This window comes from Vicia villosa, linkage group LG4 (assembly GCF_029867415.1).
Source record: "Vicia villosa cultivar HV-30 ecotype Madison, WI linkage group LG4, Vvil1.0, whole genome shotgun sequence".
Classification (NCBI taxonomy): Eukaryota; Viridiplantae; Streptophyta; class Magnoliopsida; order Fabales; family Fabaceae; genus Vicia; species Vicia villosa.
The window spans coordinates 181,154,261-181,175,226 of record NC_081183.1 but is presented as its reverse complement, the minus strand read 5'-3'; the positions used below and the strand labels follow the sequence as shown (position 1 = coordinate 181,175,226).

Below are 20,966 nucleotides of genomic sequence, written 5' to 3'. Positions count from 1 at the left end.
TTTAACCATTAGATTGAGAAGAATCAATGATCCAGATTTGGAGTAAGTGTTAATAACTTACTCCTGGAGTAAGAATATCCCTCCTCTATATATATATATATATATATATATATATATATATATATATATATATATATATATATATATATATCATAAATACATTACATATCATAATTTTCTTTTATGATATTTATCATAAAATATATATAATATTTTCAATTTTTAATTTTATCAATAATAATTATCTATCTATCTTTGTACTGTATATAAGAAAATAATGATGATATAAGTAGTTGCCTACGATTTTTAAGAGATCTTAACATTAAAAAAACCTAAAATTAATCTATTTTTTAAAAACTTAAGTGAAACATTATTTTAAAACTAAATACAAAATTAATTTGACTAAATTTTAGTCAAACATATTTTAATTTTAAAATTGACTTTTAAAATAAAAAATTCAATCTCAAATAAATCCATAAATAATTATTTATATATCATGTGATTTTACATCTAACTAATAATACTATTTTAATTAGTTAATATATTATACTATTTTACATAAAATACTTTTTATTAATTATTATATAAATAAATGTATATTTAAAATTGTTTTGTAAACTTAGTGGGGAACATGCCCCCATACCATTACAAATGTCTGCGTCCCCGTTAACATTAACGTGCCTTCTTCCAAACCTCATAACATGATCTATACTGACGAAAGATGAACCATCAACTTCAATTCAATGGATATAAACAATAATGTAAAGAGTTGAAAATCTACATGTTTCAACTCTTCTCGTTTAAGAACAACAATATCATATGTCTTCCAATCAAGGTGGTGAGACAAATTTTGACCTAGAAACCATATTTCCACTACATTAAGACGATCCAAATATTTTTTCAATTCAACTTCTCTAATTGATGGTGAGAGTTCCAGAGAAGACGAAAGAAATCAAAATCTTATTTTCATCAATAATCTCTTATTCTATGATTAAAAAAAAATACCAGATAAACAAAAAAATCCAAACACTACAAAACAATAGCAATGAATCCCTAAAAAAAGTTTCAAAAAAAATTCCGTAGCAATGAAACCCTAAAAAAAAGTTTCAAAAAAATTCCGCCGAACACATTGAAGTGATCGCAGTCAAATTATAGGTGTATGGTGGCATGTGCATCTCATGCGCCCGACGAAAAGGTACATTTGTGGTGGCACATTAGAGCACGTGGAAGATGATGATTCAAGCGACTAATAGATCAGTATCATCTAAATCGATCGGAAAGGCGTGTGATGCTGGATCTATATTCACGACGGTTGAAACCCTAAAAAAAATATCAGTATTCACAACGGTTGAAACCCCAAAAAATACAAACCTGAGAACGCGTAAAATAGGGTTGCACCAGGATGCGCACCAACTTAAATTTAAATGTCTCATTATTTTCAAAAGGAAATTACAAGTCTATATATACAAAACCTTTTTAAATACAACCACAATCCCATAATAATAAAGATAGTATTAAAAACAAAATTGCAGAATTAACTACCAGTAAATACAAAATATATTTCCAATAACAAATGCATTTCAGGTGGTTCAGATGCAGGAAGAAAAAACCATGTTCTTCCAACACACAAACTTTATTTTCTTTAATGTTTAATCATCCTAAATATTTTCTTTAATCAAAATTGAATTTCTGTACAAAACTAACAATATGCTTGATTATTCTTCATGACATAAGCATCTACATATTAACAAGCTCAATTTGAGCAAAAAATGATTTGCATCTACACACTACTTTTTCACATATTCAAAAAGTGTTCCAAAATTCCCCCTTCCCCTTAAAACACGAGGAAAATTCTATGTAAGCTGCATCTAAGGCGTGACCAATTTTCCAGATTGCTACTGGGGGAAAATGAAGTTGCAATGTTACTTGGTTGCAAATCAATCCTGAGATGTGGCAGAATATTCAAAAAGAAGGCGATTAGTTGAAGAAGATTGTAGGAGCACACGCAAACGACTTGTAAGCAGATAGCTCAAGGTCCACTGCATTGCCATCTCGGACTCTTTCATTTGCCTAACAATTGTGGCCTGGAAAAAAATAAAGCTTTTCAAAATTATGAACTTGTACAAGACAGTGACAGAAGAAACCAGCATTTTAACATTGATTGACAAAGGTTCTTGAATGAAATCTGAAAAAGATTTGGTATTTCACTGGTTATGTTTTAACATTATTACCTGAAGCCGTTTACCAAGTTGGACTTCAACTTCTGTACCAAACGATATATTACTAGCTAGTGACTTGAGAGGATCTGCGGTAGGATCAACAGAAACCAAACTAGGAATCTGAGGTGCATATACTAATCTCCACCTAGCTTGGCCAAACTCTCCCTTTCCTTCTATTCGTGGCATCAATTTTTCAAGAGTCGCAGTTGCAAGCTTCTCAAATGCAAGCTGACCATTACCTTCTAAAATGGATTCGGCCAATTGACTCTCAAATCTTCTGGCAGCCTGTATACAAAGATAAAAACAAATAATAGGACTGTCCTGCTTGAATATTATATCATGAAGGCATTTACTTTCACAGATGAAGCTATTATTTGTTTTAACATGGGCATAAATTTTACCTCAGTAGGTGAGAGTGCATCCTGTTCCACAGATCGAGTCGAGGTCACCACAAGTTTGTCCTGCCAATTGCTGGCTCTACCTTGGATTCTAAATTGCCATTCAGATCCAACCAAAACCAAATCTAGCATTGGATCTAGTCCATTCTCAGGCTCGAATTTTGCAATATTTAAATGCTCTCGTTTTAGCCTCACCTGCATTTAAAATGAGTCATATCAAGCTACACAACTGATTAAGAACGCAGAAGTAAAACCATAGCAAAATTAAAGATAGAAAAGAAACACAGGATACAATTTATGAGAGTTGCCGAGTAAAACGTGACACAAACCTGGGTGGCAACTAAATCGACTTCACCATTCTCAAATGCCAGTATGCCTCTAGGTTTTATCCATTTGGGATGAGCAAGACCATTCAACTCAAGCTCTCCACTGACAGCAAAATTGAGAATCAAAGGATATACTATCTTTAGCTCTGGTCCGAGGACAAGCTTCAAATCATTAAGGCAAATCTCTACGTTTGGTTTAATCTGCACTTGCTCCATCTCATTTTCAGCCTGACTTGACTTATTAACTGCCACAATTTTTTTCAAAAAAAATATATCACAATATACACAAGTAAAAGTAGCTAATAACATATACAAAAGTAGAAGATCAAATAATTGATCCGAGCATCCCTTAAGTTTATGAGATCACAGGCTATACTAAAAGTTCAGTGAAGCAATACCAGAGCCAGAGGATTGAGAAGTGTTGTCACTTGCAGAAGGAGATTCTGAGCTGAAAAATCGCGAAACATATCTGGAAGCAAAAACTTGACTAACGCCGCCAGAAGGAAGCATAGACTGATTCGATGGGAATCTATTAGAAGCAGGAGCACCACCTCTGTCATGTGGCAAATATGCTTCTCCATTACTTAGTTTGATATTTCCAGATATATTTGGTTGCAATATCGAACCAGTTATCTGCATCTGAGAATCAACCTGACCACTGACAGACATAGAGAATGTGTCTTTAAATAATCATGTATACGGAAAAAAAAAAAGACGTGGTTCCAAAAAACCAATATTGTTTAAATTAAATCAACAACTTTATATGCATGAATAGGTAAAAACATTAACTTGAGAAATCTTAAGTAAAAGTTAAGAAAGCAACCTTAATGTTTTTGGTGCCCGCACTTCTAAAACTTCACATTTTAATTCTATCTTGTCGTCAGGGGCTGCTTCACTAGTTCTGAGTGGCAGGTTGCCTTTTACAAGAAGCTTTCCTTTTCTGCTTAGCCTACTCTCTAGTGATGTGATGCATAACCTGTTTGATATCACGTTGACAGTTCCACCAAAGTTGGTTAGTGGCTTTCGGAATACAGGTGAAGAAATAGATGCCCTGTGGAAAGAGGCGTGTCCATTAACCACTGGTTGATCCACCGTACCTCGGACCTATTAAGAACACCATACGACAAGACTTAGAGAAGTAAACATTAAATATGTGAGAATGTTTATAGTGATTTCACTGACCTCAAGCATGACATCAGCATTTCCATGAAGCCAATTGGCATGAGGAGATAATGCCGTTACCAACGTCATTCCCCCATCTTTTATATCAGCATCAATCCTGACTTCTCCAGCATCTAAGATTTGCCAATTTAAACCTTTAAGGCTTTCTGCTAATTGAGTATTCCAACCATCTTCATTTTTATCTCTTGAAACTTTTTTGTCACTGACATCATCGGTGACGCCTCTATTCTTCTCCTTCACCCAATCAGGAACCCAAGTTGTCCGATTCTTATCTGATTCTACATCTTCCTGTGATGTGTTATTTTGGACAAAAGCAACAGGAATGCTACCCTGAATGAGTACATGGCCACTTTGGGTTATAGGCTCAAGTTTTGAATTGAATAGAAAACGACTGCTTGAGGTAAGAGAAGCAACGAGTTCTGCTCGTCCAAGATCAATTCCCCCAATGGCACCATCCAGGAGCCTTACTTGCACATCACACTCTGGTTTCGCTAAGCTTCCTCTGAGATCACCTTCCATGTGCAATATACCCCTAATGGGTGCCGACAATTGCCGCAGAGAATGAACAAAATCTGTTGCTGTAGATTCAAAGACCTGAACTACCGTGGGGACCAGACTAACAGGAAAGTTTAAGACAGCAAAATGAAGGTTGGTTTTAGGCCCCAACAACGTTCCATCTGCATGAACGGTAGCATTATCTTTCTGGATGAAAATTTTCTCGAGGTGCAAACCGTCATCATTACTAAAAGCACCAACTGCCACGACTCGCTGAGTTTTGTAGTCTCCCCACTCCCAGTCCTCCCCGTGAAAGTCAAACTCTGCCTGAAATGATACAGAATAAGAAAGTCAATATTCCAAAATAGATTATTTATGGACCTCCAACAAATAATACAAAACCTAAACTTTTATACCAAGGTGTCTCCATTTCCTCCACCACTGGCATCAAGAGATCCGTGCCAGTGACCTTTGAATTCAGATAAACCGGGCAGGGTCAAATCCTCAAGAACGACATCATTTGATGGAGCATGGAGCCCCCTCATTTTCTGCATGTTGTGCACATCATTATCAGACGAAAGAAACTTCAAATTTTGCAACACACTGTACTTGGCAAATTAATATTATCTGTCTAAAATAATTCTAAAATGCCCTTCATGGTTGAGTAGAAATTTGGGCATCAGGTATTGCCTCAACTGAAAGAAAAATAAGATTTAGTGATTTTTCAACATCACCTCAAGCAATTGTTGAAGGCTTTCAGAATATACTCCCACTGACTGTAAACTTTGAAGGAAGAAGTCCTGCATACGTAGCATATAACAACATACATTTCCATGGTTAATTATGAATACATGTAAAATCAACTAGCTGCATTAAGATGGTTAATTATGAATATATGTAACACCCAAAGATGTATATAATGATGCAAGTGATACCTTAGATCTTGAATGAACAGCAGGATCCATACTTCGAGAAAGAAGCCTCGCAAGAGGAAGCATCTCAGCAACCTCTGCTCTGGGAACTTCAAGTTTCATCCTCCACCTGCCCATTGATGATATAACACTTCCAACACGGTGTCCGGACATTAGCCTTTTAAAAAGGCCCCCTCCTCCGTCAATAGGATTACGATCTCGAGTGCCGGGCAAAACGTATTCGCCTTGAAGTTCATAATAACTGTAGTTTTGTTGCAAAACAGTTTTTTCAATAGTGATCTGAACAATGCATCAACCGACAATCAGTGCTTGACAAACACATCATTAACAGCACCAAAAAAATTGACTTCACTAATTTGTCTTAATCTCCATCCAATGCATTGTAATTAAGAAAATATATTCGATGACGTGATGTTGGAAAATTAAGGTCTATTGTGTGTGTGTCTATAGTGGATAGAAAACCAACTGAGCACCTATAAGTTTCATTAAGATTAAAGGGATGTTGTTATAAATCTTTTACCAACCATCATCAGTAGCAAACATTGAAGAGACTGTTAAATATTCAATATTGTGCGAGTAAAATTATGAACAGAAGAAAAAATAGACTAACAGAATTTGACTAACAACCACTACACCTTCCAATAATCATAACACGCTCTGGTCAACCGACAGACTTCATTTAATTCCCAGAATAGCAGTAAGTAAAAAACATGTAACTCAAATTCACATGAAAAAAATTACATGATCTTATGAACTTACAACATCTCCACTCCATCTAACCGCCACATCTAAAGCTTCACCGAGCACACCACTGAATTTTGGCTTAAGTACAGATAGGACTCCATGTCCTCTTCTTTTCTGAAGATTAAGTTGTAATTCTGCCTGAAAGCAAAGAAGCTGATGGTTGAAAACACAATATATTGTTTCCATGACGTAACCACTAAATAGTGCCTCAACCAGGTTATCATTAAGGCTTGATTGAAGAGAAAAAAGGAGATACAAAGACATGTTAAAGTAGATTGAAATGCCAAATTTGTACAGTAGAATTTTACACAACTTTATTCTAAGGATACTAATTTCTTGATCTTCCCCCTATCAGTTTAAACTTCTGGGGTAGTTGGTCCCTGAAATAGCATCATGGTCACTGTGTTGTCTATATAGTACATATTAAGCCTAAATGAAATTTCTTGAAATCCTCTACAACGAAGTGGGGAAGGGAGTCCCACTATTTAAAACCAAGACGAGCAATGCCATAAGCAGCTGCACAAGCACTGCCTTCCCTAAAAATATGAGAAACTAAAACACTCACCTGCTGTGTAAAAAAGATACAGCTTCTCCAAAGATTTTTGAGATGGCAAGGCACTAAATTTGGGTTGGACTTACTTTGCAATGATCTAAATATGCGTAATAGGAGACAGCAAAGAACAGCTGTGATAGGACAAGATGCAATAAAATAGGCCAATATGACTTACTCTCTGTATAGTCCCGCGTAGAGAAGCAAGCTCCAACTCATCAAGTGGAAAATGCCGTACCTGCAAGCAAACCCCATACAAGTATGGAGAAAGAAATTTTGAATACAAACTTGCGGTCCAATACAATAATGAACAAAATTATACAAGCAATGAAACAAACAGGTCTAGATTTAAAACTAGGCCCAAAGTTTAAATTTAGCTACCTCCAAGTTAGCAGAATGAAATGGTTGAAAACAAACGTTAGCTCTTAATTGCCCTTTCTGAAGAGAAATAGACAAGAGATTACCACTTTGTAGGCCATCTTCGTTACTTGGCTGCAGTGGCCCAACAAACTCCAATTCAAGACTTTCATCAGGTCTACCAGAGGTATCCAACTGTGTTCCAAAGATTAATTGAAGTTACAAAAACTATATATATTAAATACAGCCAGATAATCTGATTTTCTAACAGAGACAGTGCTAAAACTTGATAAATAACCAAGCCTGCTTCATAAAATAAAAACTGTTAATGACAAATTGGTTATTATTGAAAAAAAATATGTAAAGTGTCTAGATGTACAGCTTATATCTAAATAATCATCTGTGTGCATGCATGAACACGCCATCAAATGATAAATTTCATCAATTTCCATAAAAGAGTTTTCTGCATTACCTTGATACGCTCCGGAGAAACTCTCAACAACCCAGACAACTGAGGTGCAAGCATCAATTGATTAAGTTTAAGACCAGAGATTGAAACTTCACCAACAAGACTATCCGAGCTTCCTTTCTCCAACGTTTGCACATGCTGCCTATTTATCTCAGAATTTTGTTCGCTAATACTGCCACTAGGTTTTAAAACCTTCCCCTGAAACTTGATCCTTCCAGTTGCTTTCAAATGCAAAGGCCTTGGAGAATCCATAGTATATGCGGAAACCAAATTGAAGAATTCAAACCCACGCATACGCAGGTCCATCTCTACCCCATCAATAGTAAATGGAATGGGTCTTGGTGCCCAAAGATCTCCTTCTTTAACAGACAAATCATCAAGATAAGATGTTTGGACCCTCGTACATAGATCAAATGCAGCTGAAGAGGAATTCACTGAAATAAACTCATGTGAGATTATGATATCTCCTCGAGCATCGCCGAAAGACCCTTCAGCAGTAGGTGCAGTCCATTTTATATCAAACCGTCTGCATTAAAATTGAAAAATCCATAGAGTTAAAAGCATTGTTAAGGGGAGAAAAGACAATAAGAATAACATTTGCATCAGGACTTCTGAATTTCCACAAGGTTCAAAGCCAACAATCTTCCTATTACCCCAAGGATCACTGTCCCAAGCAAATACCATCAAATACTGAAGAGAGGTGCATCTTACGGTTTTAAAAGAGCTCCGGACATTTTTGTTTCACCATTTAATACCCCTAATTTGAGTGGCATCTGCTGATAATAACTTGGCATATAACGAAGCACGGTGTTATCAAAGGCCAAACTTCCGGATAAGTTCACATCTATTGCTGTCTCATCCACCTCACCCTGAGAATAAAAATGGGAATACATTAGTAGGTGTAGGACAGAATTCTAGAGAGAAATGGTTTCTTTTTCTTTGGGAAAGTAATAAGACCAGATATTCACACACCTAAGTTATTTTTAGCCAAATGGACGAAACCTTCTAAATTCCATATAAGTGAGTGTGAGTATTAGAACTTTTCCATGTGAGAGTATATCACTTCATTGTGTGATATGGCTGATATTTTAAAGTTGATAAAGAGGATTAAATTAGTACCCTTAGATAACTGGAATAATAGAAAGTTTAAAATTTTGTTGATAAATTCATTTCCCCCTAAAAATATGTTAGTGAGTGCACATAATGTTGATTCTACATGCATAACCATCTTAATTCTTCCGAGTAGTTCTTGTTCAAAAGAGTAAAAAAAACGAAAAAAAAAAGCAAATAGGGAACAGGCAGCTCTATACCTCTGGGCATATCCATGCATTCCCAGCCCCTCGAATTTCACCACCATCTATAAGACATGCCCGGATTCCATATAAATCAGCAACCTACAATATGCATAGTAAGTGTTGCCATAACATCACACTATTACAATGGGTCCTACTTTGAAGTTGAAACCAGACAATGGTAAACTACGGTCTCTATCAACTTACACAGTTATCAGTGTTGAAAGTGAAATTGGCAGATACATATGAAAATGGAATGCGGTCAAATGCAGCCAGTGCACCGGCTTCCTTACTCGCAGCAAGTGCTTCTGATGCTACAGATGCAGGGTTGTCAATGTGTGAATTAGAGAATGTCCTAGAAACCATTCCGGTGCCTACAAATACTGGAGACTCTAGCGGGCCTTGACAATTGAATAGAGCAGTTACTGATCCAGCTAGCTGTAACCAACAATTACGGGAAAAGAAAAATTAAAGGGCGTGGATAAGATAAGATAATATGATTCCTTATTAGAAAGGAAAGAAACAATATTCAGGTTGCACTCAAGCAAGTTCTAGTTTGTCACAATATTCAGGTTGCACTCAAGCAAGTTCTAGTTTGTTTTAAACTTGAAGGTATTAAAGTTAATGCACTGAAGTAAAGAAATGTACCGGGAATAAGAGTGGTTTCATTTTAAAAGTTCTCATCAAAGCATTCACTTCAACAGCAGGAACCTGGAAGTTCAATCATACAGAATATTATTAATGTACATATAAAAAAAGAATCCAAACTGTCAATCATAAAACTGAACGAGATACAAAAAAGAATCCCAACTATCAATCATAAAACTGAATCCCAACTATCTGTATTGGTTGATTTACAGAAATTCAATTTTTGATCATATTCTTTAGATTCTTTCACTCATCTCTGATGGTTGATTTTGTCACCAAGACTGACTTACAAGAGAGAAAGAAAAAGTACCTGACACATAAGATGAAATTCTCCTTCTTCGGGATGAATGCCAAAGTCCCCTGATGCTTCTAGAGGAACACTACCAAACCGGCCATTTGCATTGTGTAAGAATATTCTTTGACCGCGAAAACATAAACTTGTTGATATGTTCTGAAACAAAGTACAAAAGGAACAACAATTATGGGGTGAAATCCCATTTTAATTTCATACTAATCGACATGAACATTTCTTAAAATTGCAGAGCTATATGCCTATATGAACTACACTTGGATCATACTCTAAATCTCAATCATGGACGGGATAGGGGTGTGTTATAGGGGTGTGTTTAGTGTCTCATATTGAATGAGATGTCCCTAAAAATGTGTTTATAAGTCGGTTTTATATGGTTGAGTTAGACCTAACTTGTATTTTAAAGAGTGTCCGTATTCTACAACATGGTACCAGTGTTGTCGATGGCGAATGGCGGTCCATGGCGGAAAAACCCACAATATCAGCCAGTATTTGCCATTGCGGAGAGCCCAAAAACCACCATTTATATCCGCCATAGTGGCCATGTCGCCGCTATTTGATAACACTATATGGTACTGAGTGGGGTTGAGAAATTGACTCACAGCCGTATGATTTTATAATGATAATGCTGTAGACATAGAACCCATGTGATTATAGGAGTTAAATATATTCTGTATCTGTCATAATAATAATTATATACGAAATATCTACATAGAAGATAAAAGGAAGGAAATATCTCTTAACATATATCAAGTTCTCAACATCACTCTTCCTTAAGCTGATGTATATATGTCATATGAAATATAAGGAAATAAAGTGTCAAATGAAGAGAGTATAGGAAGACATACAGAAAAACATGATGGAGCATCCAATATTTGAAAGTCCAACCCTGTCACATCAAGCTGTCCATGCAAATTTGGAAAAGTCTCCCCCTTAGACATGCACAAGTGAACCTAAACATAGGGTAAAATTATATTATATAGGTTAAGTTATAAATATCAAGAAAAATAAGCATGATGCCCGCATAACCATAACAAAGTCTGAAGAAGCAAAGGTAAGATGAGATTTAATTATTTAACATCATATGTCAGAAACACAGTTTTAAACTCAAACAAAAAACGGTCTTCCTAAACTATCAAATATAGAATATAAAAGAAAATGAGTTAGGGAAACACCTCGCCACTAGCCCTCCCTTTAGACCATGTAATTGGAATCTCTAGGAGCCTTTCAAACAGCTGCAGAGCATTCAAGCAAGACGAATTATGTTACTTTGCAAATAAAAATTGTCTGAAATTATAAATCATGTTTCAATACCAATGAAACATCAATGTTTCTTTTCCTATTATACCATTTATTATTTATTATTTTCTCTTTCAATTATTTTAACATTTCTCTTCCTCATGTCATTAATAAAGAATAATTTGGTAAAATAACTAATAATTTCTTTTCCCGTACAAAATCAATTGCATTTCTTAATTTTTATGATACTGCCAAAGTGACTTTTAATTTGGACCGGAGGGAGTTTTGTACACCTTACCGGGACAAAAAGATTGTCAATTTTTAAGTTGACGTGCCAATTTTGTTCAATAGTGTCAACAAAAACATTAACAGCCAACCAGCCCCCGTCTTCTGATAGAACATCCGATCTCCAAGTATTACAATTTCCACTTAGATGCACATGTATGCGACTATAGTGGTTTTGTAACTTTACATGCCCATTGACATTCTCCATCTCCCTGGAATAAAAGTATAGAACACTTAAATTTCATCGAACTATCATTTTCTGGTGTAAGTTTATTTCTTTACGTGTGTTCAAAAACCAATAATAATAAGATTTTAAAATAGCAAATTATTAGCTTCAATTACAACCGCCAATGATATCCGCCATGGCCGGTATTTGATACCACTGATCCTAAGTACATGTGCATGCTTGACCCATAGAAGAAGGAAAAAGAAAAATCGAAAAATATATTTCTATATGTATTCATAAATTTTGAAAGGAACAAATAGGAGCAACCATAGATAAAGACATAGGAACAAATAGGAGCAACCAAAGATAAAGACATAAGAGTGGCTCAATTTAGGGTAATTAGTCGTCCTATGCCGGTAGTTCAGAGGATGCTTATCCAATACTGCAACAACAACCAAGCCTAATCCCACTAAGTGTGGTCGACTCCATGGATCAAATTCCGTCATAATATTCTATTTAATACCGTGTTTCTATCCAATACGTTAATCTCGAGATCTTTCTAGGATGCTTATCCAATACAGCACAATATTAAATCTTCATATTTAAGGTTTTTATTATAATATTGAGATGAACTCCCTTTGAATACCCATAAGGATGGCTTATGACATGGCAAATTTAAATCCCAACCTCTAGAACGATAATTGTCTAACTATTCTGATAAAATGAGCAGCAGGTTATAGCAGCCCAACTGCCAATAATACTACACACTACAAGAGAACCCGACAGAACCTCTCCGAGTGATTACAAATTAAGTAATAAATGATAAGATTGCCCCTTACCTAACTTCCTTGTCACCATATGCAAGTAGCATCACTGTGGCGCCTTTGAAATAAACAGAATCCAATGTTACAAGAAACGTCTTATTATTGCCTTCGGACTGCACAGGATCTAGCCCATCAACAGGTTCTGCAACAATATCCTCCACTTTCACAGCCACATCAGACTTCAACTTTTCAATGGGACCAGAACGAAAGCAAGATATTGACTCCTCAATATTTCTAATAAACGGGGTTAGGCCAAATTTTGCAAGCACGGACTCAAATGGTATCTGAAAATAAGTTGCCCATCGAGGATTTGACTTGGCAACAACCAAATTTTCGGATGTAAAATCTGGTTGGCCTCCAGATGAATTACCATCACCAAAATCATTGTCTTCAACACGAGGTACCAACACTTCATTTTTCTCCGTGCTACTATTAGCATTAGCAGGTACTGCAACATCCTCAGTAGATTGCAAATTTTCAAATTTATTCTCTCCTGTCTGTAAAGTTGTCTCAGAGACAAATTTCAAATCATCTGATTGACCATCAATATTTCCATTTACTGAGGGGGGCCAGATTCCCATATCTCTGAATAGTGTAGCACTTTGGCTATCATCGCTTATATTTTCATCCTTGGTGGTAACAGATTTTGTATTGCCATCAACCTCACTTTTCCCCGCATGCATATCATGATTCATAAAATTCAAACACTCAGAAGATGATGTAGCCTCCCCCTGCAATTGATCGAGAAAGTAAGCACGAGCAGCTGATGCGCTACGTTCAAACATTCTTTTTTTGGTAGCAGCATTGGATGCATAAATGTTACTCCCATTACCCTTCCTCTTAAATCTGTTTTTCCTACGCCCCGATAATACTCGAGACCAAAATCGAAATCCTGACCCAAGAAATTTTACTCCAAATGATTTTTCCAAATCTGCGTGTTTCGTATCATAATCAACACCGGTATCCATGAACCGATGATCATGCTTCCCACCATCCACACAGAAAAAGGGTGTCGCCTCACTTAACTCAGCCGAACTACCTGCAACCTCCTTTGAACCATCACCTTCCGATAGACCACACCTCTCAGAAACAAAGTAACCAACCTCAGCAGCTTCCTTAGCCGCTTCATCTCTTTCCCTCTCCCACCGAGCACCTGCTTCCTCTCGTGCAAGCCTCCTCGTTCTCGTACGGTGATCTATCCCATCTTCACTCGAGAATCGCCTCTCTCTATCTCCTTCAACGAACGGTATCCCCAACCAAGTAAAATCCTTCTTCTGCACAACCAACACACTCGGCCGCATCAAAACCGCATCAATAACAAACTTCCCCCTCCTCAAACTAGCAAAAGGACGTAAACGAAGCTTCACCGTAGGAACCTCCCCACACGAAAACTCCTCCTTATGAGGCCCAATCGAGCACGACTCCACCGTAATACTCCACGGCCAAATACTCCTAACCTTACCAAGTTCAACATCACGCTGAATATATTCACTAACCACAGAACAAACAGAAGGCAGCAAATTGTTTTCAACATAAACCTTAGCTTTATTCTTCCCATACCAAATCAACATACAAACCCCACATACCACAGCAGCCAAAACAGAAGCCCTTATCAAAAAAAGTCCTTCTTTCAACAAAGGTCTCAAATGATTCACCAAACTCTCTCCACCAAAAAACGGTTCCTTTTCCTTTTCCTTTTCATTAGCACATTTTAACCTCGACCCACTTCTCAAAATACCATCTTTCCTAAAACCCCCTACATTTTGACCAGAAAAATAAGAAAAACGTAACGGTTGGCTTACCAAACGACACCGTTTAGACCTGCAACTACAAAAACCCTTCCTCCGTTCCAATTGAAAAGGGTTCCTCCTCTTGCTGGTGTCGAGAGAAGCATGAAGCTTAGTCCCGAAAAAGAGTGAGTGATTCTTCAGGCTCATTGTAGGGTATAGAGAAGAAGTGATTCAGAAGAACCATCGAAGCTTATATGAAACGACGTCGTATTTGAAGTCAGAAATTGCTACTACATTTTTGCATGGTGTTGCTTCGGGTTATGGAAGACTCCGCTGTGATTGAGAGGGAGAGGTTGAAATTGTTTGGTTGTGTTTCGGAGTGGGAAAAAACAAGAGACTCTTGCTTCACGGAAATGAATTGAGTGATAATAATAATAATAAATAAAATAGGGTTTTTTAAGAATGAATAAATAGGTTTTTAATTTTGAAGTTAAATTAAACTCTTGAAACAAAAATTGTTGTTTTTATGAAAGTTAAGGATTAAAATTAAAACAAATTAATAAAAAAATTACTTTTTAGGTAGAAATATGTGATTTTAAAAATTATTGTGTTATGGAGGAAATGAATTTTGGCTACATATCAATGAATTTCTTCACGATAGATATCAAGGAGTGGTTAAGGATTAACCTTAATTAGAGCAATCAATGGAGAAGATTTTGAGCAGTGGGATGTCGTAGTTTGTGGTATTATTGCGATAAGGAGAATTATAAGGATCGACTTGAAAGACCACAGTGTATGGGGTTTGTTCATGGAAAGGTTAAGGAATATGATGAAGTTAGTATGAATAATGGGATAGCTGTGGATGGGGGAGAATCATGATCATGGTGGGATGAAAAGCTCTAGAAGAGAGTTAGGTCAAGTTTATCATGGATGATGCTAGTAATGTTAATAAGAAAGTTGTGTGCAGAAAATTATCTATGACAAGAAAGGAGTGTGTATGAGTGGCTTTTACAATTGTGTACGGGTGTGTAGTGCGTTTAAGACAGAGCTTTGGGAAGTTTATGAATGGTTAAGTCTCACTAAAAAGCTTGGCATGAGAAAAGTGGAGTTCAATGTGGATTCGCTTTCGATTGTTTGAATCTTAGAATCTGGAATATCAAAAGATATAGAGGGATACATTTTGGTTAAGCAAATCCATAATCTTATGAATATGCATGAGATTGTGAGGGTGGTGCATTTGTACAGAGAACCAAATTTTTGAGACACTCTAGCTAAAGCGGGGATTGATAGTATGCAAGAAATGGTCTTTCGTGAAAATGCTTCGAATTTTATCAAGCCATTGATAAATAGGGATGATAAAGAAATCGTGTTTTCTAGGTTGACTATGTAGTTTTTCGTGTTGTTGGACTTAGCCCTCTCTCATACAGCAAAATATTGTCTTATTAAATTTATTGATAATTAATTTTTTTTAAATAGTTGATATTTATATTTAAATATTTATTATATATTGTAAAAAAATGTAACATAAATAAATTTATGCTGATAAAATAAGTGATTAATATCATTGAAAATGAGTATACGACATATAAACATATGTGACAATCTATAATAAATTAATATCTCTAATTTAATAAATAGATACTTTTATTGAATTATATTAATATATTATTGGTATTGTCTCTTTTAAATTGATAATAAATGAAAGTAGATAAATGAAATAAAGTCGATTGGTTAAAAAGAAGCACAAAATGAACCTTGGCGGCGCGATATGCAAGCACTGTGGGGATGCTGAAGAAGATACGCTCCATGTTCTCCGAGATTGTCTAAAAACAATGGTCTTCTGGCTGAATGTGGTTTGCACTACCAAACTTGTTCTTCTTTTTTTTTCAAGTGATTTGAAGAATCAAATTCAAATGAACATGTGAATGAATATGGGGTGGGGCGATAATGATGGTTGGGACGTTTTTTGGGTGAACGTTTGCCAGTATTTGGAAGTGGCACAATCACAAGGTCCAAAATGACAACTACCAAAGACCCATGTGTATGAAGTCGCACATCAATAAAAATATCTGCGACTATGAAGATGTTAAAGTTGCTTGTCAAATTATTCATGTCTGTAGAAGAGAAGTTAATGATATCAAGTGGGAGTCTCCTCCTACGGGATGAGTTAGGCTATATATTGATGGAGCTAGCGATAATGTTGGTAATGCTGGTTGTGGAGGAATTATCATATGAGTTAGGAGATGATAGAGAGTGGCCCGAAGGTTTCTCTAAATCTATTGGTGTTTGTAGTGCTTATATTGCGATTATGGGGTGTTTACGGAAGGGTTTCAGCTTGCTAATAGGTTGGGGTTCCAAAACATTATTATTGAGGTTGATTCTCAACAAGTTATGAAGGATTTCACCACTAAAGATCCTAGTAACATCATGGACAAAAATCTGATTTCCAAAATTAAGGTCTTCAAGTGCCAAGGCAAAGAGATGAGGTATCAACACATTTATCGTGAAGCTAATATGTGTGTAGATGCATTAGCTAAAAATGGAGTTCTTCATTCGAAAATTGTTTGTAATTTTGATACATGTCCTAATTTCATCCAACATCTCTCCGATAATGATCTGTTTGAGAATCCTATTCCCCGTCTAGTTTTGTCATAGTTTTTTTTTTGGGCTTCGATCCTCCTTAATATATATATATATATATATATATATATATATATATATATATATATATATATATATATATATATATATATATATATATATATATATATATATATATATATAAAATAATAAATAAATAGAACTCAATCATGTTTTTTCTAAGAAGTTGTTTATAAAGGTTTAATGGATCGATTCTCAAACATATTTATTTTTAGGAAATAAATCCTCTCATTTCACATGAAAATTCATTTAAATCTTTATATTTCATCATTAAGGAGAGGAGATATATAAAGAATTTATCAAAAGAAGATTTAAGGACATAAATAAACACACTTGAAAAAGATAAACCATTCTTAAGAGAAAATGGTGTTTATCAATAGTATATATGTTGACATTTAGCAACAAGCTATTATCCTGCATCATTAAAAAAAAAAAATAGAAAAGTAATTTAACCAATAAAAAAAAGTAGAAAAGTAATTTAACCAATAAAAAAAAGTAACTAACAACTCCAAAAAAATATAACTAACCTAACAATACAAATAATTATTTACAAATATTCTTTATTGTAACAATATACATTCATCCTTTACTCCTGACTCGTCGTTAAATAATATTAATTTAATTTAGTTTTTCAATTTTAAAAATGAATATGTTTAATAGTCTTTTATGTTGTTGGTGAATTACAAACCCATAACTTTTTTAATCTAAATGCTGGTGTATTCATTTAGTTTTCATGAGTATAATGTTAATTGTAAAGTTTATTATTGTTGCGTTGGACTAATTTAATCGGTACTCTAATATGTTTAATACTCTAAGGTGGATATACTCCTTTTTCATGAAAGCAATTTATTGTTTGTTTCTAAAGTGATTTTGAGTCATTTACAAACTACGTGATAAATATCCTTCAAAGAGAGAGAGAGAGAAAATGGATTGCGATTAATTGTTTAACCTGAGTCCAAGTTAGTTAGAGATTGGGGTTTATTAATTAGTCTACAATGGCATCCCTGCTGACAATGGCGTTTTATATATATATATAATAATTCTTATTTTTCATTCCAAAATAAAAGTGTCTCATGTATTAACAAACTGGTATCAAGAGTTTCCGTTTGGTTTTTGATCATGTCTTCAAGAATCACACGTCGGTAATCGTGTTTCCGAGAATGTGGGTAGTCAATCAATCGCTGCAAAGATGAATGGTACCAATAGCACTATGAATTCTCTTATATGTCTTGACGGTACAAATTGGATTCGATAGAAAAAATAGGTGCAATATTTGTTCGGTTTTCATGAAACCCAAGAAATTGTCAACAATGGCGTCCCTGAGCTTGCTGACAATGAAATAGATGCTTAGAGAGTCATTCACAAGGATGTTAAGAAGAAAGATTGCAAGGCTGCATATTGTATCTAGTCTGTGGTAGATGCAACGAACTTTGATCGGATTGTTCGTGTTAAATCGATGAAATAGGCATGAAATATTCTTGTAAAGTGTTATGATGGAGGCGAAGATGCATGGGATATTTCCACCCTAACGCCTCTATTTACCATTATTTTACTATTATATAATTCTACTTACTTAATGAAGTAAATAAACAATGTTCTATCAACCCCAATCACTGCATATGCCTATTAATTCACCAATCATAGACTAAAAGCATACCAAAAATTGATATAAATAATTAACCGTTAAAAAATATCAATTAAATAAATAATTTAAAAAAACAGTGTGTTTCAATTCTCCCCACTTACACGATTTTCGCCCCCGAGAATCACCTAAAGACAATTGAGTCAGATACGACTCCCTTATGGAACTCAAGTGCTTTAATTCTCTTATATCACGGTAACTTTTTGGAAGACTCTGCGAAGTCTTCATCTTCTCTTGAATCATCTTAATTTTCTCAAAAGTCTGTTGCACAATCTCAAGTCCAAACACAACACTCTCACCTGATTCATACCAACATAAAGGAGTTTTACACTTCCTTCCGTATAACGCGTTACATTGTTCCGTTCCAATACATAAATGGAAATTGTTGTTGTAGGTGAACTCAACCAACAATAAGTAGTTATTCCAACACCCTTCTAACCCACATGTAAAATTCATAATATATTTTAATAATTAAATAATCACGAATCACCTACAAAGGTGTCACCTTCACAAAAACTTCATAATAAAATGTCCTGCTCCGTAACACGGGTTCTCAAAATTGTTCAAACAAAATAATTCTTTAAAGATAACAATTTGATTCAATTTCTCGCAGCGAAATTCATAATTCAAAACAATTTTAAACACCACAATAGGTAGTTCAAATCTCAAAAGCAAATAAAATAATAATAATGTTCCAATCAAGCGACCCCAACCCAGATGTTACATACTAGAGCAAGTCTCTCTTTATTTAAAATAAAGCGCTAACAGACTCTATAGAGATATCCTCAAGCTCCTACGTCTATCCCTGATCACCTGTGCGTTATCCACGTGGAGGTAACATTCAAACAGAAAGGGTGAGTAATTCATAATCATTATAAAATATATAAGGAATAGATATAGTAGTTGCACAACAGTTATCAACAATCGCACATATGCAGATGTTTGACTACTTGTGAATAAATGTGACTTGATGATGAATGTGATTGTTGATAACTGTCGTGCAACTAATGTATTTAATCCTTATGTATTTTATAATGATTATGAATTACTCACCCTTTCTGTTTGAATGTTACCTCCATGTGGGTAACACGCAGGTAATCAGAAATAGTTTGTTGAAGCTTATAGGATATATTTATAGAGTATTTTAGCGCTTTATTTCAAACAAAGAGGGTCTTGCTCTGATATGTAATATCGAGGTTGGGGTCGTTTGATTTGGAACAATGTCGTTCTTTTATTTGTTTTGAGATATGAACTATCTATTGTGGTATTTGAGGTGTTTTGAATTATGACGCTGGGAGAAATTGAATCAAATTGTTGTTTTTAAAGAAGTATGTTGTTTGAATAATTTTGTGAACCTGTGTTACGGAGCAAGACGTTTTATTATGAATTTTTTGTGAAGGGGACACCCTTGATGGTGATTGGTGATTATTTAACTATTATAATATACTGGAAATTTTATATGAAGGTTAGTAGGGTGTTACAGAGCACACCAATTCGTTACTAACACCTAGAATAACATTTCACCAATTCCCATCTGGAACCAGCTACTCACTCTTGAATCCACACCATCGGACCAGAGCACACCAAAATCGCTACTAATCACCTTTAGACACACTTCATTAATTCCTCGCTGGAATCAGCTACTCACTCTTGAATCCTCACTATTGGACCAGAGTACACTGAATTGAACTGAAGTTCGTACACCGTGATGCATGTCATACAAATCCATTGCAATAACAATAACAATGTTTAAGGCCCCCTTATGATCGTAAACAACATGCATTGACAACACAATAGTAATCCTCCTATTAAACTACTATCCAACAATCACAACAACAATACATGATTAATCACCATATAATTTTGCACATACAAACACATAGTAATATTCACAACGTAAAACTATGCACAAATTCATAGTTATATACACATATATAATTATCCACATCGTCAGACAACATCATTAATATGCAACTCAATAACAACATTCAAATAAATCCACTAGTACTCAACCATTGATAATAATTCACCATAATAGAATAATCACAATTAGGCATTCATCACTTAATCATTCACCAAAACACGCAACGATATTAAATGACATAATAAATTTAATTATAAACACATATATAATTTTTAAATTAATTATTATCACTCAACAACACAATTTAACCACACATTTAATTAATTAAATTCACCAAAATATGCCCAACAACAGTTAACATGAATCGCACGACAAAATAATACAAAAAACTCAACTCAACAGCTAAAAACGCAGCCACCAACATTACACTTTAAGTAACACAGATTATTATCACTCGATAACACAATTTAACCACACATTTAATTAATTAAACTCACCAAAATATGCCCAATAATAATAAACATGAATCGCACAACAAAATAATACAGAAAACTCAACACAACAGCTAAAAACGCAGCCACCAACATTACACTTTAAGAAAAACAATATTCAAATGTCCTTAACTGCACATTT

At 34.9% G+C, this 20,966-nt stretch overlaps 1 protein-coding gene across 1 annotated transcript; it reads right to left on the bottom strand.

Moving 5' to 3' along the window:
• Positions 1-1,449: 1,449 nt before the first annotated feature.
• Positions 1,450-14,599, bottom strand: LOC131596238 (protein TIC236, chloroplastic-like). Its single transcript, XM_058868839.1, has 23 exons — positions 12,452-14,599; positions 11,460-11,658; positions 11,098-11,157; positions 10,771-10,875; positions 9,923-10,063; positions 9,613-9,675; positions 9,172-9,402; positions 8,983-9,066; positions 8,384-8,541; positions 7,676-8,198; positions 7,228-7,398; positions 7,025-7,084; positions 6,312-6,434; positions 5,556-5,831; positions 5,355-5,420; positions 5,037-5,168; positions 4,126-4,947; positions 3,767-4,047; positions 3,342-3,601; positions 2,947-3,188; positions 2,621-2,812; positions 2,232-2,504; positions 1,450-2,084 (listed from the first exon to the last, which is right to left on the bottom strand). The coding sequence occupies exons 1-23, from the start codon at positions 14,371-14,373 to the stop codon at positions 1,938-1,940; spliced, it is 6,531 nt and encodes a 2,176-aa protein (XP_058724822.1). The 5' UTR covers positions 14,374-14,599; the 3' UTR covers positions 1,450-1,937.
• Positions 14,600-20,966: the final 6,367 nt, after the last annotated feature.

What these genes read in the sequence shown, in the direction of transcription:
- LOC131596238 (XM_058868839.1), bottom strand. Translation starts at nt 14,373, where the DNA reads ATGAGCCTGAAGAATCACTCACTCTTTTTCGGGACTAAGCTTCATGCT. An exon ending in TTCATTCTGCTAACTTGGAG is followed by an intron (nt 7,085 to 7,227) that starts GTAGCTAAATTT and finishes GTTTGCTTGCAG; the next exon opens with GTACGGCATTTTCCACTTGA. An exon ending in TACGCGGGACTATACAGAGA is followed by an intron (nt 6,435 to 7,024) that starts GTAAGTCATATT and finishes CTTTGCTTTCAG; the next exon opens with GCAGAATTACAACTTAATCT.